This window comes from Rhea pennata, chromosome 13 (assembly GCF_028389875.1).
Source record: "Rhea pennata isolate bPtePen1 chromosome 13, bPtePen1.pri, whole genome shotgun sequence".
NCBI lineage: Eukaryota > Metazoa > Chordata > Aves > Rheiformes > Rheidae > Rhea > Rhea pennata.
This window is the reverse complement of record NC_084675.1, coordinates 8,695,984-8,721,225: the sequence shown is the minus strand read 5'-3', so window position 1 is coordinate 8,721,225 and position 25,242 is coordinate 8,695,984. Positions and strand designations below refer to the sequence as shown.

General features: G+C 51.8%; 1 protein-coding gene across 3 annotated transcripts in view; it reads right to left on the bottom strand.

Annotated features, from left to right (window-relative positions):
* Positions 1-25,242, bottom strand: part of ZNF423 (zinc finger protein 423) — a 262,272-nt gene that overhangs the window by 200,039 nt on the left and 36,991 nt on the right. For 2 of the 3 annotated variants that reach the window (XM_062586167.1, XM_062586168.1), the window contains exon 1: positions 9,941-10,151. The exons of the other annotated variant lie outside the window; for it this stretch is intronic. In XM_062586167.1, coding sequence (XP_062442151.1) covers positions 9,941-9,980 — 40 coding nt within the window. In that variant the 5' untranslated portion in view covers positions 9,981-10,151. Of the gene's footprint in view, positions 1-9,940; positions 10,152-25,242 lie in introns of those variants that run through there. 3 annotated transcript variants of the gene reach the window in all.

Genomic DNA, 25,242 nt, shown 5'->3' with positions numbered 1-25,242 from the left:
AGCTCCGTCCCTGGGTCCCTCCGGGCAGGTCCGCGACGGGCTCCCGCCTGCCGCCCTGCCCAGGGACGATGCCCCTGCCCGCGCCCCTGCCCACGGCTGAGCCGGCTCGGGAAGGGCCCAGCAGCGCCCTGCCTCTGGCGAAACGGGAGACACGGGCATGCGGGACAGTCCAAACACTAAGTGGGATCAGATACGTGGTTTAAGAACAAAAGGCAATAACGAGAAGGTGACGCCTTAGCGATATACAACTCCAGATCAGTGCAGGGCTGGTCTAGCTTCCTGTCAGTAGATTAAAAAAAAAATCAGAGTTCTCAGTTTGTACCTCAAGTTACACTTTCATTGGGTGGTTTGATGCTTGCAAGGAGACAACCCACCTTTATCAGCTAGGATATTTGCCATCCTCGGTCACTTGGACGCACTGTGCAATAGCATGCGCAGCCAGACAAGACAATGGTCTCCAAAACAAAGTATGTAGAACATGCACTGAATTTTTAAAGATGACTTTAAGTGGATTTTTCCAATAGTGATTTTTCCAATAGCGATTTTTCCAAACACAGAGAAGTGGTTTTGCTTCGCTTTTCCCCTAACACTGCCAAACAGAAAGCAGTGAGTAGACCCTGCTGCTGGAGGTAACCAGTGCATCACAAGCCATGGGAGACACCAGTTTCTCTACCTGCCTTTTTGCCTGTCCAGGTTTTTCACCATGTTTGCTTTGCATGCTCCAGTCAGACGCGGACCATTTTTAAACCACTGCTCTAACGCCTTCAGCTGTGCCACGAGCAGCTAGGAAATGCAGGACGTTTCTGGGACGGCTGTGCGGGGGGATGCAAAAACCTCATTTGCAATTTGGCATCTCAAGGAGGACAGTGTGGTTCAACAGCAGGTGACAAATTAAAAGCTCATTTTTCTGTGCGTTGTCTTTGGAGCCATATTTTGAATACAGACCCACTGGCAAGGAGCAAAAATGATAGCTGAGATTAGAAAAATACAAACCTGGTCTTCGGGTTAATCCCTAGCACATGTCCAACACACCTCACACCTCACTAAAAGAGCTCCGTGCGTATGCCCCAAACAGCCCTACGGCTGAAAAGGTGTTTTCTAGGCTGTTTTTTGGTTTCCCCCAGGTCTCTGGAGAAGATGCTCAGGTTGCGGCCAGGAGAGCGTGGACGGGAGCAGCCGCGCATGGGGAGCCCGGTGCCGGCCCGGCGCCCCCACGCTGCTCCACACCCTCGCCTCCAAGTCCTCAGGCAGTACTAAACCTGGGGATGCTAAGAGGAGGAAAGGAAAAAAGAAAGAAAGAAAGAAAGCACAGAAGCTCCCATTAGTGCTTATATAAGAACAAAAACAACCAGAACAGAGATTTAAAACCTGTCTGATGAACCGGTTATCAAGCAGAAAAGAAACTAGGAAAGAAAAAACCCCCTTGAAATTGCGAACAATGGACGTCATGCACGAGCGCTAGTTGAGATTCAGTATGAGAGCTGAAGACACATATTCCCAGTTTCATTTTAAAATGGCTCATAATACATTGTACTATACTCCTAAATGATGTTCAGCATCAGACTGAAAGTGTTTCTTTACATTAAAAAAAATTTGTGCCACAGTAACAACTTCCTCATCCAGAGTCGACTTCAGCACTCTGCACGAAGTAACAATTCTAAAAACACATGGTTTTTGCTGTATAAATCTAGCACAAAACAAGCAACATGCAGTTCACACACACAGCCTCCTTCTCTCCTTCTCCATCCCAGCATTTTCAACACTCTGCCACATCCCACATGCCCTCTGGGGGAACAGTCTGGTCAGTAAAAGCAAAGAAATTATGAAGGGCAAGTCATGCCATTTTCCTAGAAATAAAGGAGACCAGGAGCAAATTATCCGACTGAAACGCTTGCACAGATCCAGCAATAAATAATCCGAAAGACTGGCATTGCTATGCAAGCCAGTACATCTTTACTCATGTGAGTAATCTAATGTAACAAGAGGAATCTGAGTAAGAGCTCGAATGAGTAAACTGAAGTAAAGCTGCATTTACCTATCAGGCAAAATATCAAGCCAGAAGGCAGCTGCTTTTTGAGGACTGAGGAAAGGCTTCTGCACCTGAAAAACTTCCTTGCTTTTTGCAACCCTATCGGTAGGTCTAATAAAAGGTGCTAAAGATTCCTCCAGCCCTTCGCTTTGGCGCATACATGCACACGTGTCATTTCTAGCACATGTTTGTGTGTGCGCGTTTGCACAGAAAGAGCTGGAAACTTTTTCCCACGATTAACTCGCAAGCCTTGCCCAGGCCGACGCACCGACGTCCTCGCAGGCCCCGCGCGGGTGCTCCCGCGATCGTGAACCGGGCCAGAATTCCCGACCGGGATCACAGTTGCCCTCAACGTTCTCTGTATTAAAGACAAACCGGTTCTAAACTAAAGCAAATACGCTCCGCCAGCTGGGAAAACGTTGGCACTGTCTATTAAGAGCAGAACGGATATTTCGCTTAGGTGTTTCTCGCATCTTCTTTTCTGCTCGCACTTCGCCATATCCTTTCCTGCAGCTGGACTGGCTTTTCGGACTCGCTTCTTCTGTCAATCTTAAAACTAAATGCTAAAGAGAACATAGACACGGCTACAGATAAATTAACGCTTGTGCCAGATGCTGCACGTAATCATCAGGCACCTTCCACGCTCACGTATCAGGGACGGAGTTTCCGGTCTCGGTTTTTCCTGTTTTTTCTCCATCTTCCTCCGTTTTCCGTTCCCCCCCGTTGAGGACCCCCTTCGATCCTGCATTTCTCCACCTCCCCCTGCTTTTCCAGCGCGGGCACCGGAGGCTGAGAAGGTGCAGGCTCGCGCCCCACCTCGGGCACGCCGCTCTGCGCCTCCCCCGGCGGCCGCCCCGCGGCTCCCGGCCCGGACACCCCGCTCCCGCCCCGCTGCGCCCGCGAGCGCGGCTCTCCCCGGGGCGAGCGGTCTCCTCGCGCCCGGCCCCGCCGAGCCTCGCCGGCGGCCAGGAGGCCTTGACGGCTCGCCCCGCTCCCGCCGGCGGGGAGCCCGGGAAGGAGCCGCGGCGGCGGCCGGCCGGCCCGGCCCAGCGACCAGCCCGCGGCAGGTAGCTCCCGTCCGCGCGCGACCGGCCGGCGGCACGGTGCCGTGTGCCGCGGGGAGGAGCAGGCGAGGCAAACCTCACCGTGGGGCGGGCACTGACAACGCCGCAAAAATAATTCATGCCCAAGTAACAAAAGGGCAAATTTCAATTACAAACAAGGCTAAAAAGTTGACTGAATACATCCAACGGGGAAAAGAAAAAAAATAATAATGGTATTGCATATGATTAACAAGTGGCATTTACATGCTCTGCAATTTGGTCTTTCTGTTGCCTCATCTGCAGGTGGAAAGCAAAAGGTTTCCTTCCCAAGCAAAAGCAAACAACATAGCGAGGCTGCTTCTGGCCCGTGGCAGACGGGCACCGCGGGGCTGGGCAGAGGCAGCCGCAGCGGGGCGATCCCACGGCGCGCGCCGCGGCACCCCGGACCGCCCTGGGCGCCGCCGGTGCCCTCCCCAGCCGCAGACGGCACCGGAGAGCATTTGATGTCTTAGCAGCCCCGTACGCCCTCGAATAAAGCGTCTCCGGCAGACCGCCGTCATCCACGGCTGTGCACACCTGCACACCTACGGGGTGTCAAGGAGATGCAGTACCTCAAACTTCTACTGCCCCGTTTCTCTAAGAGGACCGGCAACCAGCTTTGCTGCATCTACTGATGGACAAAGAAGAAAACGTGCAAGAACCTAGCTCAGGGCTCTAAAAGCACATTGAATAAATTCATGCAATACAGGCGTCTCTGAACTAGTCCTCACTCAGCTGAAACACACACCTGAGCCCTCCTAATACACGTGTGTGTTACGGCACGCACAAAAACCCGACCCTCCTCCCCACCACCATTTGCCAGTAAAGATTTAGCAGAAGTCGTCTGTAACAGGCTTCACATTAGTATTTCATTACTCCAGCACATTTACTCGGCTGCAGTGGAACGTAATAGCCATCCTTTTCCAGAGGCATGTAAGGAGAACAGTGATGGAGCAAGGAGCGGTTGATGTAGACATTTTTATAAGACAGTTCAATTATTGTGGACAATTAGTAACATTTTGTTTAAGAGAATATTATAATACATGAAGAAATGTATTGTCCTGCAATTAGACTGCAGACTAATGCATGAGACTAGAAGATACCTAAAAAAAGAAAGAAAGAAAGAAAAAGAAAAAAAAGAAACAGATGTTTTGCATTTTTCTGAAGTTGTGATGTACCAAAACTTTGAGTCTACAAACTGGGGGTGGGGGATATAAATCAACCAGTTCTGCAAAAATAACTGAGTAAAGAATTAAGAGCACATTTATCAAGATAGAAGTAAATACAACTAGTACAGCATGAGTAACTATTACCATTCACAGAGCCAGCAGGTGAGTTGGGTTTTTAAAAAATGCTTACTACAATAATTTTTCATTGGGTGTCACCCCAAGCCCTTTGCTTAGTTAATTTAACCACGCTGAAACCACTTCTGCAGGTTTAGCATGAAAGTTAAATTGACACCAAACAATAATATACAAAACCAAGCCAAAGCCCAATCTATGATAAGACAATTTGTGTTTACACAAGCTTAACGCATCTACAAAACATCATTTTTAAATCCAATTCAGAGGATGGCATGAACATCTGCTTTCACTTCAAGACATTAATTTTCAATTATTGAAGAAAAACAAAATAAATCCTGACAAATTACTGGTAACTGTGGAATCTTTTGTTTCTATATTAGTTCATAATAGTAATTTAGAAATCCTACAGTTAATGTCCTAACAAGTGCTCTCTGATTATTTTTTGCATGTGTCATCTGAAGCAATTCAGCAGTGAATGATGTTCTTTAACTTGCAGTGATTTGACACAGATATTTTTGAAGAAAACAAACAAGCGCTCTCCGAGAGCTGCTATCGCTACGAGCTATTCTTCTTCGACAACGGCATAGATGTAGCAGCACTAAAAACATGAGATCTCTAATTTCTTCCCATTTGTATTTAAACCGCGTGTGTTACCTTTTCCACCGTTTCAATTTTTGGCCACATTTATTAGTTAAGTGTACAAGGACCAATGGGAACAGACCACAATTAAAAGGTGTTTGCACACAGGCATGAGTTTCAATCAGTAAAACCAGTTAAATACCACACAGATCCTGTCCGGGAAAGCATACCACAGGGAGAAAAAGGCAGGAAAATGGGACTTCTGGAGTTCATGGGAGAACGCCGTTAGGCTCGTATCAAAACACACGCACAAAAATTAAAAACGGTGGGCTAGTCCCTGAAGGCAAGGCTGGGTATACTGCATGGATTCAAATGTTCTCCTGGCACCAGCCCCGCAGTGAAACACCAACATCTCCAATTATTCCAAATCCCCCAAAAGCCACACTTGATAAAGAACAATCAAGACTCTAATCTTATTTGATATGAGTTTTATCAATTTTAGCTGCTGCTTTCACTGTATCAATAAAATTCCACCGAAACTTGAATGAACTGTAAAATTAAAGGATAATCGCACAAGTCTCTTGTATTTGGCAATTATGATTATACTTGTCAAAATTTAATTTGTAGAATGTACTGTTCCAGTACCTTCAGGTTCTTCTCTATCAACTGGGAAAAAAAGAAAATTATATCTTTAAGACAAGTATGAAAGACATTGTTACTTCCACAGTCAACTCTGTAACTGAGCTCCGACATTGTATAATTGACTTTGCAAGCAGAACAACAGCAATATAACAAAGAAAATGTCAGTGTTTTCACAGCGCTAATCTATAGCACTAGGAGGGCCTCCTGCTGTCAGCCAGAGCTGACAATACAATAGCTTTCAAAGGGATATTACCATCACGCTTTTATTCTTGACATCAATCAAGACAAAGAGAATCCTTTTCACAAGACATTAAAAATCAAACCTTTGTATGAGCAGATAGGTAAAACAGCATTCCTTTAAAGAAGATCATTCACAGCAATCAGCTAATTGGAACCCAGCAAATGGCTGAAGTATTTTTATTTACTTTGCAGATAACGAAGTAGAGACCAACATTTTTTTTCTTTCTTTTTTTTTTTTTCTTGACTGACACAAATGAGGCAGGTAGGGTGTGAATCAAAAAGTTTCTATCAGCATTTTTGCCAACTGAAAGCAAAAAAATGACAGCAATTCTGCAACTTCAAGTAGGATAACAAATCTAGACTTAATTAGCGCATTCTTTTGCAAAACAGTTTGATTACTGACTAGCATGTTTATGCACAAAGTACCCTTGCAATCTGACAGCAGTTTGCAGAACTGTCAAATTCAGCAACCAAAGTGCATCTGATGCTTAAAACCTTGTGCCAGCAAAAGCCCAGTCCCCACAAACTGCATTCAAGTAATTTGCCAATTAAAATTACATGGGACTTTAAACCTATGGCTCTATTACCAGGACCTCAACATTTCACATGCTCTCTTTCGTATAACTGGTTCCAAAACACGCCTAAGCTGTGATGTGATAAGCTACAGTTTTATATAGGTCTCAAAGACCCTTAACAATTACCTTTTGCAGACCCCACAGCAAATTTGGAGAGCAGCATCCCTCCAAAGCTGATAGTGCAGAACAAACTTTTAAAGATATTTTTGTTGACATTACCGTGGATCACTTGCGATGGAGGCTTGGGGTACTCTGACATTCACAACTGTAGTTATGGGTCTGAGGTTCAACACCAGGTGATTTTAACAACATTAGTGATGTGCAGTTCTACAGATTACTGTAAAAGCCTTCAACAAATCAAGTTACTGACAGCATTACAAAAGATGATTCTGTAATCGAGGAAAAATTACAGTCATGGTCTTCAGCTATGATATGAAAGAAAGCTTCAGGATAGACACGTGTTTTAAACCACATTTGCTAACACTGCATTACCACTGAATCATTTATTTTTTAAGCTACCAACGACTCAGAAGTCCTCTGTCCTGGTTGATCTCCAAAACGCTTCATTTAAAGCGAGGAGAACATCCTCCCCAACCACTAGCTACAAAGACTGAATTTCTTCAGGCTTGCACAATCCAGCTGATGGTTACAACAAATCAGCGTACCGTACTGCAAATCACGAGCCCCACACGAGGGGGAATTGCCCGGCTACTGGTACAGTCACAGCTGGAGCAACGACTGCAACTTTCCGTGAGCCTGAACCAGACCCCTCGTCGGTCTGCAGGACCTACAGCCTTGTGGGCTTCCAGTTTTGTGTTGCAATTACTTAATTTTAAATTACATGGCTCTAATAGTTGTCATCACTTGATACTTATGTCCAAGTCAGTTGCTTCTTTAAAGTCAAAGACAGCATCTCTCACAGCTAACACGCAGGCAACGGGCCTTTTACACGCAGAATAGCGCCTTTCATCACAGGCTCGAGCCCAGTCTATTCGCGTGCGTAATCTTTCTCAGTGAGGAAGGACGCACAAATCTCTACAGTGGTTCAGAAATACAAAAGCTGCTAAACAAAGTGAAATAAATATACAGAAAAAAACTAGTAAATTACTTGAAGATCTAAATACTACACATATCCACATAATTTATGCTTGTTTTCTTCTCAGCTGAATTGGGAAACCTGTGACCTCAGAGTGCCTTTATTTATTACATCTCAATTATTTCCATGGAAACGTGTACTGTGGCAATCTACTGGGTTGCCAACTCCCTAGACCACAAAACATATATGATGGACTTTTAAAAAGCAGAAGATATGAATGAATGTAAGAAAAGGAAGAAATTCCATATCCCACACACATATATGAGCTGCCTCCTATTATCAAAATTTTCACCCAGATCCCGCTCATTCTTTTGATTGCCTATTAGTCAGCTAATGCTAAGAGATGCAATTTACAGTCAGGGTATGCAGAAGCTGAACACACATTTTTTTCTACCTGAGGGCTATAGAAACATTTAGAATCTTTAAAAAGCAGGTTTTATCAACCTAATTGTTGCAAAGATATTTCTAAATTACATGGAAAATATTTCTTAGTTATGACTAAGTTATCCAATAAGCTACCCAATTCAATTTATAAAAATGCCATTGTAAATAGCGATCTGTTCTATATTAGAAATAGTCAATTTTTCATTATAAAGTATCCATACCTTGCCATAGATACTGCCACTGCAAAAGCAATGAAGTATGAAGCAAATGACTAATAAATGGTAAAGATACAATTTTATTATGTAGCAAGGTGTCAATGTTTATTAATTGAGCTTCTAAAGCAAATATGATTTTCACTGACATAAAACTATTTCCTGAACACTAAACGTGGTACTTAACCACAGAAAAAAATATTTTAAAGCTCTGGAGGCCTGTCCACTGAATGTGATCCCCTTGTCTGAGGGAAATCACGACCTCAGTGACTCTGTGACTTTTTTCAAACTGCGATCCTTTTAATTTCAACCAACATAATTCAGAACATCCACTAGACACAGTCCTAGTTCTGCCCTTTCTTCTTCCTACGGGCTGTAACGCTTCACACAGCAATTAGGGAAGCAGCTCCTTTAAAAGAGCTTGTCCTCCGCTGCGGAGGTTCACACCACCACACCGCAAACCCGACACCCAGCAGAAACGCCGAGACCTACGATTAGTCCAGGGGGAGGGGGGAGAACAAAACAAAACAAAACAAAACAAAAAAAAACACGTTTCAGCTTTTTTGTGTATGGACGAAGGGCTTACTTTGTAGAAACTTCATAAACATTTGGAGCAAACACTGCTTACGCTGCGACCTATTAAATAAGGGGTATTTCAATATAACAATACAGAACGGCACTGGATGGGGGTTCATTTCTCCCTTCCGCTAGTCCGATCAGCTGAATGCTAATTCTGTCCGTCCGCGAGTCACGCAGTGACGGATGCTCCCGAGTTTTTGTCTCATCACAAGCGTCAGAAGTTACGATCCTTTTGTGCCTCCACAACAAAGCCCCCAGACCACTGGGTCTGAGGCTTGTGCTTCGCACAGAAGACAATAAAACGCTAACTAAGCCCCACGCCACGCTCCCGACGGCCCCGGCCCGGCGCGGGGAGGGCCCCGAAACCTCTGCCTCCGCCGTGGGCCGCGGGAAGTCTCTCAAAAGCGGGAGCGGAGGCAATTCTCGCAACCAGCGCGGCGCACGGCTTCGCCGGGCCTGCTTTCGCAGAGACACGCCGGATTTCAAGCGCCCCCCTCCCTGCAAGCGTGCAAGTAGCTGCTGCCCCTGAAGAACGTGCACGCGTTCGTTTGCGATGGGTAAGGTTCGGCCCCTCCTAAACCCAGCTGCCGATCGCTCAGTGCCAAGCATTTTGTGTACTTAAGTTTGCAACCCCAGAGATGCTGCCTATTAGAGAGGCCGACTCTAACCCTCCCCGTCTTTCATCGCTGCTCGGCCCCTCGGACAGCGGGAGGAAGCGGATGAAACGAGCAGAGCCACCGATCTCAGCCACCCGCTAAAACGCTGCCTTTCTCAGTCCCCCCTCATTAAACCGCACCAAACCGCAGTTTTCACAAGCGGGGGGCTCTGCGCGCCGCCCGGCACCGCGGCCGCAGAGCAACCGCGCAGCTCCCAGCGGCCTCCCCAAGTCGCGCGGGCAGCGCCGCTTCCCCGCGCCCCGCCGAGCCCGGCGCGCCCCCGGCGGGAGCCGCTTCCTGCGCCCTGACATCACCGCCCGTGACATCAGAGGCCCGGTGACCTCACAGGCCCGGTGACCTCACGCCGCGCCGCCCCGCACATGCCGGCCGCGCCGTCGAGGCAGCGCCCGCCGCGGGCAGCGCCCGCCGCCATTTCGGGGGGCGGCGGCGGCGCCGTCGGGGGGATTCGCAATCCGCGCCAAGCCGCGCCCGGCCCTGATTGGCCGCGCGGCGGCGGCGGCTCCCGCGCCCGCGCCCGGGCCGCGCCGCGCCGCGCTCTTACCTTTCACCGAGCGGGGCTTGGCTTGCTTCCTCCTTGACATGTCCTCGTCCTCGTCCTCCCGCGCGCCGCTCCCGCCTGCCCTGCCTGCGCCCCCTCCGCCCGCCCCAAACTTTGCTCGGCTCTGCGAGGCGAAGCGGCCGCGGCGGCAGCAGCAGCAGGATCGATTATTTGATTTCTCACTTCTTTGCCTGTTGCAATGCGGCAAGTTCAACTCCTCTTTCCACCCCCCGCCTTGGGCACCCAGAGGTTCTCCCCCCGGAAAAAAAAAATCACAGGCGCAACAGTTGCAATTTCTCCCCCCCTCTCCTTTGTTTTTCCCCCCTTCGATGTGCAAAAAACACAAACGCAAGCCGAGCCCCCTCCGAGCCTGGCCCGCACCCCCACCCGGCTTTTTGTTCGCTGTAAAGTTTGCAGGCGCCCTGCAGTTCTTAGTCCGGTTCCGACTTTCACAATAATAATAAAAAAAAAAATAAAAAGATTTGCACGGAGCGACCGGGGCTCCCTGTATCTTGGGGTGGGGGAGGGCGTGTAAGGAGAATTAGTGCCTAAAAATAATAACAACAACAACAACAAAACGAGGCGCCCGGGGGGTGCAACCTCGTTGCAATTCTTTTAAATCCTCCCCCGACTCCGGTCGGCCCCCTCCCTTTCTGCCTCTCTCTCGCTGTCCTCCCCTGCCTCGCTCTCGCTGCTTGCAGCGGAGGGGCCACGAGTCCTTTTTTATTCTTATTTTTCGGCGAGAGGAGCCGGGCTCTCGCCTCCGCCGTCAGCGCGGTGCCCTCCCTCCCCGGCGAGCAGCTAATGTCGCTCGCAGGCTGCCGCCTCCTTCCTTCCCTCTGCCTGGCGGCCGTCCGCGCCTCTCGCCGCCGCCGCCGCCTCCCGCACGAACGCACTTCGCAAAACACGGTAAGTGTTGCTTTGCATCGATGCCGGGGCCGCTAGCTGCCTCCATGTGTTATTCGCTGGAAGGTGGCACTGCTCCTGCCTTCATTGCTGCTGCTGCTGCCGCGGCTGCCCTGGGTTTTTATTTTCTTTAGCTCTCGCCAGCCTCCCTCTCTTTTCTTTGTCCTGGCTCCTTTTCCTCCTCCTGATCTTGCTGCTGGGGCTGCAGTGCAGACACACATAATAAAGCCAGGCTTGGCTGGAAATGTAGCTGAGTCCCAGCAGGAGGATGTGAGGAGTGGAGTCCCGGCGGGGGAGCGCTCTGATCCCGTAGGGAGCCCCGCGCAGCCTGGGCTGATCAGACGGAGAGAGAGCCAACAGCACCGAGCCATGGACGGCCCGGGAAATACAGCCCGGCCGCTCGCAAAACGCGGACGCGCCGCCGCCGCGCCGCCGCCGCCGCCCGCCGCGGACCGGACTCGCCGCCGCCGCCCGCGGGGCCGCCGCGCCCGCCCCGCCCGCGCCCGGGACAGCCGCCGCCCGCGGCACGGCACGGCACACTTCGCTTTTCTCCCCCCCCCCCCTTTTTTTTTTTTTTTTTTTTTTAATACACACGCACACACACACAGACACTCTGCCCCTGGCCGCTCCAGCCCGCCTGGAAACCCGCGGAGGAGTTCCTCGCTAACATTAAGTTTAGCGCTGGCGAGCATCCCCTACGCCTCGCTGCCCCGGTGGTTTCTTCTGGAAAAATCCTAAATGTTTTAAACTTGTTCTGTGGCAGAGCGCTCCGTGCCCAGCTGCTGTCGGACTTGCTCAAGGTAAACGAGCTCCTGGAGCTGCTGCTCTCGCCTACGTGGGACTTGGTTTAAGTCAGCTTTGTTGCTTTGTAGTAACAAGACGCTTCTACCGCTTCGTTTACGACATGCTGACCACCGCACAAGGAGCTGCGTTTCCAAGCATCCTCTCTGCTGCTCCTGATGGACTTGTGCCATCGTTAGAGCCAGCCTGCCTGCACATCCAGACACCAAGCGGGAAGATATTTTCCACGGGATGAAACCCTTTTTTGCAGATACCACGCAAATAGCCCTGGAGGCAGACCCGGCCCCGGCAGTTCGTTGCTCTCAACAGGCCCACGCGTGGCCCAGACCAGGGCTGCAGGGCACCACGGGGGCTCGGCCAGCAGCTCCCCACGTTCACCGCTTCCCTGGTCATAACTGCCACCGGGAAAGCATTCAGCTTTGTCCTTCCACACCAAAAAGCCCAGAAAACTCAGGAATGAGTTCATCATTTACACAAGCAAACATAACGAAGAAGTTTTTTAAAGCAGCACCTAATTTGAATGGATGTTCAGCACTGATTTTCTGCTTTCTTAAGGTTTGACAGAAACGGTTGGGATAATTAATGCCATAATAAACGTTTACAGGTCCCTGCTACCACCATAGACTGGACATGCAGCAAAAAAATGCCTGCTATTATTTTGCTTATAGCAGTGTTATACTTGCTCCATATCACTGCGCTAAGTATGAAGTTGTGGGAACAGAAAGACTAACTGGGACAGAGATGGATTTTTAAAGAGCCAGTTCGGATCCCCTCAGGAAAGGGGGATAGCTCGATTCAGGGGGCAACTCGCCATTGCAAAACCTATACGGTCGGTACCAGTTTCTATAAAGGCATAAGCAGAGCTGAAAGAAAAAATTATTGCGATATTTGTTTACTGAAAAATGCAACCAGAATAGTTTGCAAATCTGGCCAACCTGACCCTCAATTCATACCCGTTTGGCACCCAAGTTGGATCAGAAACTGAAACACTTCTGTATCCTTGTCTTATTGGAGAGTCTTAATCCCCAGGCTATCAAATTGTTTCTGTTCTCTCACTGGCCCAATGAATATTTAATTATTCTTACAAAGCAGCGCAGCTTCAGCAGGACAGATTCTCATCCCAGAATCTGCCAGCGGTTGGGCACTCTCAGAGGAGTTTGGAGACCCAAATTCAAATCCCTGGGCAATCAGGCAAAGAGGGGGGTTCAACCTTAGTTTTTACTCATTCCACTTGGCAAATAATTCCCAGCTCCCTCTGCCATCTAGCCCCCTGCTTCCAAATTTTCTATTGCTTTTTTAAAAATAACTTTAAATGCCCCAATTAACAATGAAACGTTTCTACAACTTTTCCTTTTTTTTTTTTTTTCACAAAGAAATCTATGGATTTTCATTCGAAGGGATTTTTTTTTCCTACTGTGTAACCAATGAGAATATTTATTTGCAAAGCCATCCCTGGTTGAGAGCAGCTGCTGGCAGGGTGAGGAGCCCTGGTCAGAGCATCCCAACCCCCTTCCATGCAAATGGTTCAAATTCACTCTCAGGGCTCTCGTCAAAGCTGCAGCACTCTTGAACCGACTGCTTTGTATGCTAAGATCTGTTGCAAATATTCAGTCTATAGCTAAAGAAAGCAGGAAGGCAGGTCTGAAATCAAAAAAAAAAAAATGAAATGCATACATAAATCTGTCTTTAAGCCCATCACACACATGTATAATTATTAATTCATCCCTCTCTATTATCCTCCAACCCAGAAACACCCAGATTTCCTCCAGGCCCTGCTCTGTAAACACAAGCATGCCTCCGTTCGGCAGCGTTTTGAGCTCGTGCCTCCATGCTTTGGTGCGTCACAGCGCGTCGACGGAGCAGCTCCCGGAGCCGTGCGTGCAGGGAACGAAGGGGCTCCCGCGCTGCCCGTCCCGCAGCCACGGCCGCGCTCGCCCCACGGCCCCAGGGGAGGCGAGGGGCTCCACGCGGGCTCCGCTCCCACCCCCGGGACCTGCAGTCACGCCGAGGCCTTCAAAGAGCACTCGTAACAAGGGCAGGTTCGCAGGCCTCATGAAAATATTTAAGGCAAATGATGCTAGCCTCTGTGCTAATTTAATGGAAAATATTAATGAAAAATATTAATAATTTAACTGCAGCAATTTAAGAATGGAGTAAAAATACATTCTGAAGCTACGACCAGTCTTGCTTCCTTGCAGCTGCCTTGCCTCCTGGTGCTCAGGAGCTTTAAGAGAAACCCAAAGCACAGGAACGTTCGATCCCGCGCGTCTGCAATGCCCCGTGACATGGGTACCCCAGCAGGTCCCCGCGGGGCTTGGGACGCTCAGAAACGCATGGGGAGCGCGTGCCCCGCGGGAGCTGGCGCGCACGCCGAGGCAGCCAGCCCCCTCCGCCGGGGTGAGCATCCATGCCGACGCTGGCTTCCTGGGCAGCCTAACTCCAGGCTGTGACTTAGTTTTCTCTTGCTCTCTGTCCATATATATATATGTATGTATGTATACAAATATATATATATATATATATATATATATATATATATATATATATACACACACACACACAATTTATTTCAAAGCATTTCAAAATCAGTTTGGAATTATACGTTATATAAAAATAGCACAGTTATGTAAAAGCAAAAATAAAACCTCATTAAAGCTGAGATTTTTCAAAGAGGTCTGAAGGAGTTCAGTGGCTGGCAGAGCAAGGCTACCTCGAGAAATCCTGCCTCAGTTTGGATTTAAACCTTCTGAAGTCAGAAAGAGGAGTGTTTGCGCAGCGGAAGGACCGGTCCGGCATTCACCCGAACGGGCCAGGCAGCTCGGAGAGGTTCCCGCGGGCACAGGGGACAGGACAATCTTCACCGCAGAACGGCCAGTGACTGCAGTCGCCCTCAATTGCAGGCTGCATCACGCGCCAGGCCTAATTACACAACGCGCCATAACGTCCAAGAGAAACGCAGCAAAGCGCGAGTGCCGGGGAAAAGCTGCAGCGCCTGCATGCGCGGAGCAAGAGGCCAAGTGGAGCCAGAGCCGGCACCCAAATCGGGCCCCGCAGGCCCAGAGCGCGGCAGTGGGGCGAGCCCCTGAGCTGCCCCCATCCGCCGGGGAACGCGCGGACGGCACGGGCACGGCACGGCCACGCGGCACCGGAAACCCTCAAGGGATTGGATTGTTTCTTGGAAAGAGACGTTTCCAAAACACGTTGCACAACGTGCTCGTTCGGCCCGGAGTCGAGTGTCACAGCGGATGCAGCTGCAAGACAGCGCCGCTCTGTCCTTACAGTAAAAGGCCTCCAACGGGGACCGCAAAGGCACCGGCCGGACGGGACCGGCACACGCGACGGCAGGCGGCAGCTGCGGCGCGGCAGAAACCTGGAGCAAAGCGCTCGCTGCAACACCGGCTCCATCTCCGTGGTGCGCTGAGCTGAGTTACCGGGTTAGGTGGGGAAAGCTTCGCTGAGAAGCGTGTTTTACTTCCCGCAGAAGGACGAGCCCATCCCAAGCGCAGGACCAGCGCGCAGCCGACACCGGCATCCCTGCTCACACAGCGCTAGGAAATTTGAGGATAGCGTTTACTTCTATCAATCATTTCCCCTTGTGTTAAAAAGACGTACATTAGTCTAAAATTAAGATAGCAGTGCAGTTGGCAACACTTTGAGAAATACTGTCATATCCTGCAGCAGAGTTTAGCTGAAATATCACAAAATACCCATCTGTAGAGGCATCAGCCTCCCCCTCAGGTAGTTACAGGAGCCCAGTCTCTCCTGCTAACAGGGCTGAAGACACGGGTCACGCCATACCCTACGAGCACAGACAGGCATTTCTCCCTATGCACAGCTTACTGAGAACCGTATTCATCTGGGTTTCTTTTCCAGGTAAACGCCCCAGGACGTGCCATGGGAGTCAGGCAGAGCATCTGCATGTCGTGACAAATCACCTTTAGGACTAAGTTTTCCATGCTACACATTTCTCTTCTGAATGCTCCCGTTAAGATAACTTACAGTGTTACAACGTTACCAGCGTGCAGTATTTAAGAGAGCAGCGTATCGTGCTAATCGCAGCTCAGAGAAAGTCTCTCTCTGTGATCTGCTCTTCCTGGGTTCCCTTCGTTTCCGTTGCACCGGGGCCTGAGGTCCTCCTCAAAGGACTGCTCCCCAGGAAGGAGGACGCTGTCGGGCTGCGCTGGCGCGGGGCAGGCACCGCTCCAGCGCACGCGAGGCGCCCGGCTCTTTGCGGAGGAGTTGGCTGCAGGCTGCCGGGCAGCCTGACCGGCCTCCGCGAGAGCCGCCGGGCCTCGCCTGCTCTGCGGCGCTGACTCAAGCCAACCGGCTCAACCAGCCAAGGCCAGAAATGTTCTTCAGGGGACCCTTTAGCACCAGCACCTCCCCGAGCGGCACAAAACCCGGGACACGACCGGCGGGGCTGCGCGCTCTCCTCTCCCCTCGCACAAGGCGATTGAAACTCGCTCTTCAGGCTGAACGGGGCACGCTTTTACGCAGCTGGAGGAGCACCAGTTCCCCATCAGCAGGTGATCAGCCCTTAGACCAAGAACGCTCCTTCAAGGCGGTACGGAGCGGCCTGCAGCGCTGGGCGCGATCCACGTCCCCAGCCTGGAGGCGTCCTCGCTGCTTCTCCTGACAACAGGAGCGCGCGGCCCCTCTCCCGGCTCCGTCCCGCCGCGCCGAAACACGAACCGAGCCCCGTTCGACTAAATTAATGCTTCCCGCTTGCTTCTTTCCTGCGCCTGCTTTCCCTCCGCAGGGACGCGGCGTGCTGTGCTATCGATTACCGAGCCCCACGGCTGCATCTGCCCGCCCCAGGCAAATTTGAACCGGGTATTTTAAAGGAATTGGCTTCTTAATATTAAAGGTATTTTTGGTGCCCCCCTCTGAACTGCTGGGATAACTTGGGAGCAGGTGATAGCGCAGGAACACATGGTTTTTGTTCCCGGGTTTTTATATTTGTCCTTGTGGACAAGCTCTGTAGAAATTGGTAGGAAATTACCTCCTTGCTGTCGAACAAGGTGGGACGATTCCGAAAGCCCTGAGAAGAGACCTCCTCCTCCGTCACATTACGTAAGTTTTGCCAGTAGTTTCCACGTGACCTTATCCTGCTGTTGCGGGTGGGTCTCCCTTGCTGTCGTCCCACTCGCCCCCCACAGCTTTTTCAGCAGGGCTCTGGTCCTCCCTCCCGTCACGAGCCCGCGAGCCAGCGCTGCCTGGTCCCCGTGATCCCTCGCTACCACGCCACGAGGCTTCCAGGCACCCAGCGACACGGGAGAGGCCCAGGGCCGCGCGGGACGGCTTTGCTTGTATTTATTCGTAGGTGTTTTTCTTTTCTGTGTCCTAAAGCACGCATTTAGGGGAAGTAGCGCAAGATCTCCAGACACACGAAACACCACCACTTTAAGAACTGACCTGCCCCAGGCGTTTCCACGCGGTCGAGTTGCTGCTCCGCCGCCGCGGCGGCCCGCGGGGCCTCCGGGACGGCCGTGCCGCAGCCGGCAGCCCCCGTCCGCCCGCGGGAACCCCGCGGGCCTCGGGCACGTCTGCCCACCTACCCACCCAGGAAAGGGTGCAGGGCGACCCGTGGGGCGCCCTGGGCGTGGGGAAAGGCAGGTGCTGGGAACGAGCCTCTCTTAAATCAGCTTTCCGCCTCCGGCCTCGCTGATTTGCAGCAGCTGCATGCGTTTAAGCAAGGTTGGAAGCAGCCCCCCTCAAAGCAAACCAGATTTTATCCTAACTATAGGAGAGATTTTAAAAATCCCCCTTCCCCCCCCCAACACCGTTACGGCTGCCCCCCAGCCGGGCGCAGCGGAGCGAGGGGCGGTGGGCGCGCGGCCCCGCGGCTGCGGGAGCTCCCGGCCCCGCCGCTACGGTTCTTCCCCCCCGAGTTGCACGTTGGATAAGCTGCTTCACGGCACGTGAGTGTTGTATGTGAAGAAAACGTTAATCAATCAGCAAAGAGGATACAATAGCGATATACCGTAAATGTCTAGTTACTAGGTGATAAATAATTAATAAAGTTAATCTATTCCGCCCTGCTCCGCTCGAGCCAGGCCCCTCGAACAATCGATAGCAGTAAGATGTAACGTTTACACCGGGCTTTGCTTTTTCAGAGTGCTGCTTGGCATTTAATCAACCAACAGCAAAGTACTGCTGGCGGAGCGCAAGCCGCCAAAAACTTCTGAGAGTTTTGATTACGCTGCCGTTAGCGATGTGTCCTGGCGTATATGTTATGTGTGCAGCCCAGCATTTTCACTGCAAGTTAAGGAATTTAATTGCTTAGCTCCTATTGACTTGCAGTGGAAGTGAATTCCCCACTAATTCAGGGCTTTTCAAAACCTCAGCCTTAATATTTTGAAAGCTGCAGCATATATAGAACAAGCCTTTTTTAATACTCTCCTATTTTTAGACATGAGCACGGTCCTTTCCCGTATAAGAAATGGATTAAAGACGAGGCGTAGGAGGTACAGAAGAGTGTCCAACTGGAGGAGGCTGGCGTTTCTGCTTCAGCAATGCATGGTATCAGCAGGCTTCTGCTCCTCAGAGAGCTCTTTGCTCAGTTGCCCAGGTCATGCCAAGACCCAGGCTGACAAGCGAGCTCGCCTTCTTGGGGTGTTTATAGTAGTTACCTGCCCACAGCCGCGGAGCAGAGGCAGCAGCTCTCCCGCCTGCCCAGCTGCACTGTGCAGAAAGCATCTTGGAGGACGCCCTGACAGCAACAAAACGTGGCCGTTCCTCTCCCCGCTCCGGCCCCGCGTGCACAAACGTTCCTGCACACCTACACTGCATTTTCTGCTTCGCTGTCAGGGGAAAGCTCCACAGCAGGGAGGGAAGATACACCAGAAGAAAATACTTTTATTTTTCCCCTTGCCTTTTCTCTGCAAGAATGGGTCACTGAGATGTGGTGAAGCTCGGTGACGGGCCAGCCGTGGCAAAGGCAGCCGGTGCCAGGGCGAGCGCGGCACCTGCCAGCCCCCGATCGCAGCCCGCTGCCTCTGCCGCCGGAGCAGCTGCCCTTCTGCAAGCTGCTCCGCTATCTCCCACCACCACGGCAGCCCCTCAACTGCGCCGGCACCGCGCGCGCAGGTCTGTGCCCCGCTACGCACGTCCTCGCCCGCGCGCTCACCTGCCCTCGACGTCCACCAGGCTGGACGCTGCGTACACGCTGCAGTGAGCGAACTGAAGAGCAGCAGGAAAAAGGATGCAAGAGCTTGGCAGAAATATGTATTTTTACATCAGAGTCCTTTGTATATACAAAAAATCCCACCCCGCTGTGCTAGGAGAAAAAAGTCCTGCGGGCATTTCACACAGATCTGTTTTATTAACACCAACCGCCAGACGCAGCACGAGAGCCCATCCGGAAGACAACAGGCTGGGGACGAGGAGCGCGTCTTCGGCGAGCCCCGCGGCTGCCCCTTGGAAACGGGCCGGGGCGCGAGGCAGCGGCGCGGAGGAAGGCGCCTGCGTCCCGAGCGGGGGCCGGCTCTGCCCGGCGCTGGGCTGTATCCGCCACTGCGCGCCCAAGCGGCGTGGGCGGCCCTGGGCGCGGCGGCAGGCACGTTTCAGAGCGAAATGGGCGGATGCTCACGGCACAGGTATCACACGTACCTGCGGGGCCGGGCATTCCCACCCAGAGAGGGCTGCGTGCGCCCCGGCAGGGCCCGGCGGCGGCACTGCGGGGTTTGCACAGCCGGCGCTGCCCTCCCTGCGCAGCCTCGGCGGGAAACCGTCGCTTAGCAGCCAAGCGTCTGATCCGATGGGACGCTCCAACTGGTTTCGGAATAACAGGAGATTTCAGAAAAAGTCTGTAAAACGAGCACTCAAAGAAAGAAACTCGAAAAATTTAAATCCCAGCTCACTAAGTGCTCCAGGTGATGTTTTTGCTTAGCTCCAAGCAGAGTCCAAGGCACGCGCGCGGGGGCTGATAAGCAGTGCAGTTCAAACAGTAGCACGGGTCAAAGGGAAAAAAAAAAAGGTAAATCCCAACATATCAGCAGTCAATACAGCAAAGGAGTTGTCTGACAACAGAAGAAAAGGTTGGAACGGAAAGCACAGTCAGACAAACCCAACAGGTTTGTTTTAACAGCCTGCTGCGGACCTGCAGACGGGAAGTTTTCCGGCGCCGACCTCCAGGTGCTGCCCCCGCTCCCCGCCAGGCCCGGCCGCGGCGAGGCGCCCGCCCGCCTCCAGCAAACTCGGTGTCTTTGGGGTCTCTGCTGCTCTCACGGTTTCAAAATACAGACGCGTACATAGCGAAGAGGGCTGCAAAACCCTGCTTCCCTGGGCAGCGACGCTCCAAAGCCACTGCGCTGTTCTTAGCTGGTGGCACATAGTCCATGCGAGCGTGACACGAAGGACCAGAGCAACGCCAGGGGACACGGGAGCTGGACACGGAGACAGAAGCTCGACTGGGTTTTTACTGAGTATCGCAGGACCTCCGCGCCGTGGCGTAGGATGCAAGCTCTGCATCCACGCTCAGCGCAACACCACACGGAAATCGCTTACCTGAGCGCACGCAGCGGTGGAAGCGAGGCGCTCAGATTCCCTTGGCCCTCTTTCACAGGGCCAACTTATGAAACGGAGACGACCGCTGCTGGGTGCATCTCAGGGGGGCTCCACAGCTCAGCTGGCGTCGGCACGAAGAGGTGCCGGACTCAGCGGCACGATCCCAGGTGCCCCGGTGCGCCTGGCCGGCCGATGGCGTGCCACGTTTCCCCAACAAGCCTGAGACCCCAAACGTGGAAGAAAAAAAGGCCGAAAATGATGGTGGAGGCTTGGGCACTGACAGAAACTGAGAAATGCAAAAGCATATACAGTTAGTAGGGATTTAGTCATTAAATATTTTCAGATCAAATAAGACTGACATTTTGCAGGGCTCTAGAGTATTATTTTTGTGCAAATCGCATGTGCATCCTCTGATACGGACCTCCACAGCCATGAAGGTGAAGCACGAGAGGGACACGGGAAGAAAAATCCTGCTGAACAAGGGAGTTGCATAGCATAGGAATGCAAGAGTCTGTGATCTGTGTTATTTCTTTGCTTAAGGCCACCTAGCAACAGCACATAGGTTAATCCTCCACAGACTGAACAGACAGCATCAGCCAACAGGAAAACAAAACATCCCCGCTAGAAAAAATTCAGAACAAGAATTACCCATTTGTGAGCAGGTTGTAGGAACAGACAGCAACAAATAAGGAAAAGGTAAACATGACACGCTCCTGAAAAGGGGCTGTTTCCCTGTAAATAGAGTTATTATCCACCTTGTTATTAAAACCACAAAAAGAGCCTTACCACACTCGCAGGAAACCTCGGCGGGAGTGCCTGCTCCGCGGGGAGCCGGGCCGGACGAGCGGGGCTCCAGCCCAGCCTGGCTGCCCTTTTCCGTCCTCGGAAACGACGTGCAAACCCTCGGAGCCGCGACCGCGGCGCCGGGGCCGTCAGCGCCCGCGAGGGCAGGCTCGCGCCCCCGCCAAGCGCCGGCCTTTCCTAGCGCCTCGCGAGTCACGCGAGGACCGCGGCAGGACCGCGGGCTTCGGGAAGCGGCCCCGGAGCTGCCGTCACGCCTCCCCTTCCCAGTGCTTCACGCCGCACAGCTTTATTCGCGCCCGAGGCCGCGGTCCCGAGCTTCCTCGCAGCCTGCTCTGCAGCTCGTATTGCAAAGCCTATTTTTCCTGCCCCCAAACGCGGAACAAAACAGCTTGCAAAACCGGCCTCAAGGAAGCCGCAAGCGCCGTGTCTTCCCGCGGCTCCTGCCGGCGCCCCGCTCCAGCAGGCCCAGCCCGAGAGCACGGCACAGCCGCCGCCGGGGCCCGTGTCCCTGCGACGAGGGCCCGCGGGTGTCCTCGTGGCTCTCCATCTGTCTGTCTGTCCATCCTTGCTGCTGCCTGTGCTTCGACCCAGGCTTCCATCGCAGCTGCTTCGAAAGCTGCTCTGCAGTGCGGCGGCTCGATCATATAGCCCATATAGATTTCATATAGTTCAAATCAACTTATAATACATCAAGGATATTAACTTTTTTCTTATTTTCTGAGAAAAATTAGTAAAAATGAGTATTTTAAAAATTCAGTTTATGTTGAGTGGGAAGGGAGGGAAATCTACTTCCCTTCATTACAACAAATTCTCTATATCTCTACTTAAAAATTTCCCCGTCATGCCATTCAGCAGCAGCACGCCATGGATCTGAATCTAGAACAAGGCCTTTACTATACTGGAGTGCAGTACCTAATTTTTGGAAGAAACCAGTTTAAAAGCATTGCTCTCAGGCCAGTGCACATCCCACAGTGACAAAACGGATAGTGCAGGAATGCACCTGCCCAAGCAACCCGCGACTGCAGTCAAAGCAGTGGGAACACCCCAGTTAGCATAAATAATTGGTTTTCCAACATAAAGGCTCCCACGGTTAATTTGCCATTGAGGAATTATGCGCTGCTAAGGAAATTAAAGGTTGAAGGTTCATTACTGGGACAAGTAGAGCACAAACTTTTGCAAAATGCCTCATCGATTAGCACCATCTCTTGACCTAAAAGAGAAACTCTAAGGAGAACCGATAAGAAGTTGATTCCTGCTGGGGTTTATAGCGATTAAGTATTATTATTACTGACTTCGGCTCATTATCTTCCTTTACAAAAAGGAAAGAGAGGAAAGAGAGATGCAGGCTTTCCATCAATCCGGTTCCAAGTATGGCTATCCACATTACAAGGCAAACAGAATAGCACATACAGATGCTATTAATACATCCTTTCTAATTAAATTCCACAAGAAATTGTGCAGGACTCATTCCAGTCCCATCATCTCTTGATTAACTACCCTCATGCACTAGGAAATAAGGTGTGACCTCTAACTTTTTTTGAGAGATGTGCTGTTTTTAATATTAACAGCACCATCTTTTCATTGTTCCCCAAGCAGAGTTGGGAGGAGAAACATAATTACACACAATGGGGGTATAATTCATATATTAAAAGTGACATTAAAATGATAGGTAGCAAAACATAACAATATAAGAGTCCGTCCATCATTCTTTTACAGATTACCGGCACCCTCCAACTCCATTACAAACAAGCCTCTTGAGCCAACGCCGGGGGAAGACGCAGAGATTAACGCCACTGGAGGTCTCCCAGCGCTCAGTGCCACCGGGATCTTCCCAGAGGGAAGCGTCTGCTGCTGCTGCAGGGAGGACCAGCCCAGCACCGCGGACTTGGGAAGCGGAGTGCCAGTGCTCCGGTGAGGCGGCGATGATTTGCATCGACAGCCCTGCCATGCAGCGCGTGGCCTCGACCCCACACCAAAACCGAGCACCCCCAGAGGGTCCCCGGCCCGTAGCCCGCTGGGGTCCGTAGCTGGCCCGTTGGGGAGGGACCCGGGAGTCAGGAGGTGACAGTTGGATCCAGTCATCGGTCCAGCCTCCAGCTGCATGCCTGGCTTTACCTACCTAAGATCGCAGTTAAACTTACTTTGGTTTTAAGCTCTTGTAGATAAACTGGTGCAAACCCCTATAAATGCAACTTTTATTTTTTCCTGCCTAGGTGGAGGGTACTACTCGTCAGCGAAACCGAAACGCAAGACGCTGCTTGGAGAGCGAGCGCAGGCATCCTGCCCCAGCCCCCGCGCCGTGTCGGCCCCCAGGGACTCCCTGATCCTGCTGGGCTTCTAGTTCTCGCTGTCGGCTTGTGGACCTCAAACGCTATTTAAAGGGTTGAATAACCGCGAGCCTCACAGCTTCGCCGCCCTTTCCGTCCGAGCACCCGCGAGCAGGGGCTGCCGCGGGGAGCCGGGCGCGGGCGGGCGCTGCCGCGCGAGGCAACGCCGCCGGCCTGCCCAGGAGCGTGGGCACAGCGCCGGGTCCGAGCGCAGGCGCCTCCCGAGCGTCCCCGGCTGCGGCCGCAAGGCTCGGGAGCAGCTGCTTTCTCTAAAGGTAGGCTCCTAAACCCAAAGACTGGGTCCCATAGCATCCTCGCTACGAAGGGTCAACGAAGATTTTACGAGTTTTATTCCAGCCTCTTTTCGTTTGTCTCTGCAAATACAAACAAAAGAAAGGCATAGGAAACTGAAGCGTCAAAACTGGTGTCCGAGCACGTCGTTTTATCTCTAGGTAGGCCAGAGTCGAACACGTTCATCAAAACAGTGAACGAATCTCATGCCCCAGCTATCCTTAGCGTAAGAAAAAAAAAAAAAGCAAGAGAATCCCCCCCAAAACTGTCTACCATAACTTTCAAGTCAGACAGCAAATTGTGATTATACAGGTTGGAGCAGTTAAATGTGCTATTTCAGACAACACAAATATGGAAACTGAAATGCACTTTTTCCCCCTACCACACAGTAATAATCAGACATGATACTAATTTTTGGAAACTATCATCCTTCAGAATGGTAAACATAAGTCCAAAATATAATGTATTCCTGAAAAAACAAAGCACAATGGGATGCAAGTATAAGTTAACTTATGTGATTTATAGCCAGCTGCAGTTTTATGCAGTATTCAAGTTACATTTTATTCTTGGACTGTGGGTCACTGAGGCCTAATCCATTGCAAGTCAAAAACATGAAGGAAGTAAGGCTCGTTTTGAACCTTTCTGGGAGTAAGGTTTTTATTTTTTTAAATCAGGAAAGTTTAAGATATTGGAATGAGTTTATTCCAAAGGCTTTCCTCCTCTCTTTACGCCCCTGCACACAGCTCGCATTTCGATCTCCCGAACCCCGCACGGTCCCAAGGAAGGTGGGCCGCGAAGGCGGCGCAGCCTCAGGCTGTCCCCGCGCCCGGGGCAGGGGAGCGAAACGCGGTGCCGCGGGGAGAAGGGCCACGGCCGGCGCGGCGCAGCGCAGCGACGGCGAGCGGCTTCGCAAAGGCGGCGCGCGAGGAAAGGTTTGGCGGACGCTGCACTCGGCGAGCGGGGGAAAAGGCTCGGGCCATCTCCCGGCGCAGGAAGGGCTTTGCGGAGGAGCGAACCGGCCCTGCTCCACGGCCAGGGCGCAGGGCAAGGCGGCAGGGAGGTCTGGCGCTGAGGAAGAGCTCTCTAGCGAGGGAAACCGCGCAGCCCTGCCAGGGGAGGCAGACGGCGTGCGACGGCCACGGCACGCCGGACCCTGGACAGCTCGGCACAGCACGAACTTCGTTTTGCTAACTGGTAGGCGCCTGGCGAGGACGAGCGCCGCGAGGGCAGCTCCGAGGCCTGAGACGGCTGCACGAGCTTACAGGCGGCAGGCAAACATGACAAATCTGAAACAGCCAACAAATCCTCTCCCATGCCTGCAGCCTGGTTTTCTATTTTCTCTCCAAGAGCTGCTGTCCACCACCTCTCACCCACAGTATAAATTAGGCTGCATTTTAGGGAGAAGCTCTGCAAACAAGTTGAACATCTGGAGCTCCCATGAGAATCAATGCAGCTCCTCTGAAAATTCAAGGCGTTTTACCTTTTTCTCATAAGGGCAAGAAGATAATAGGGGAGACCAACAGGACACCCCTCACACTCAAAAGTGCATTGACAGCTTGATGAAAAGATAGCGAATGCAGAGGACCCCTAGACTCCGTTGCTACATCTAGAGCCTGGGCTCCCCTGATGCAGGCGCAGTGACCACGTCACCTCCAGCAGACCTGTAGC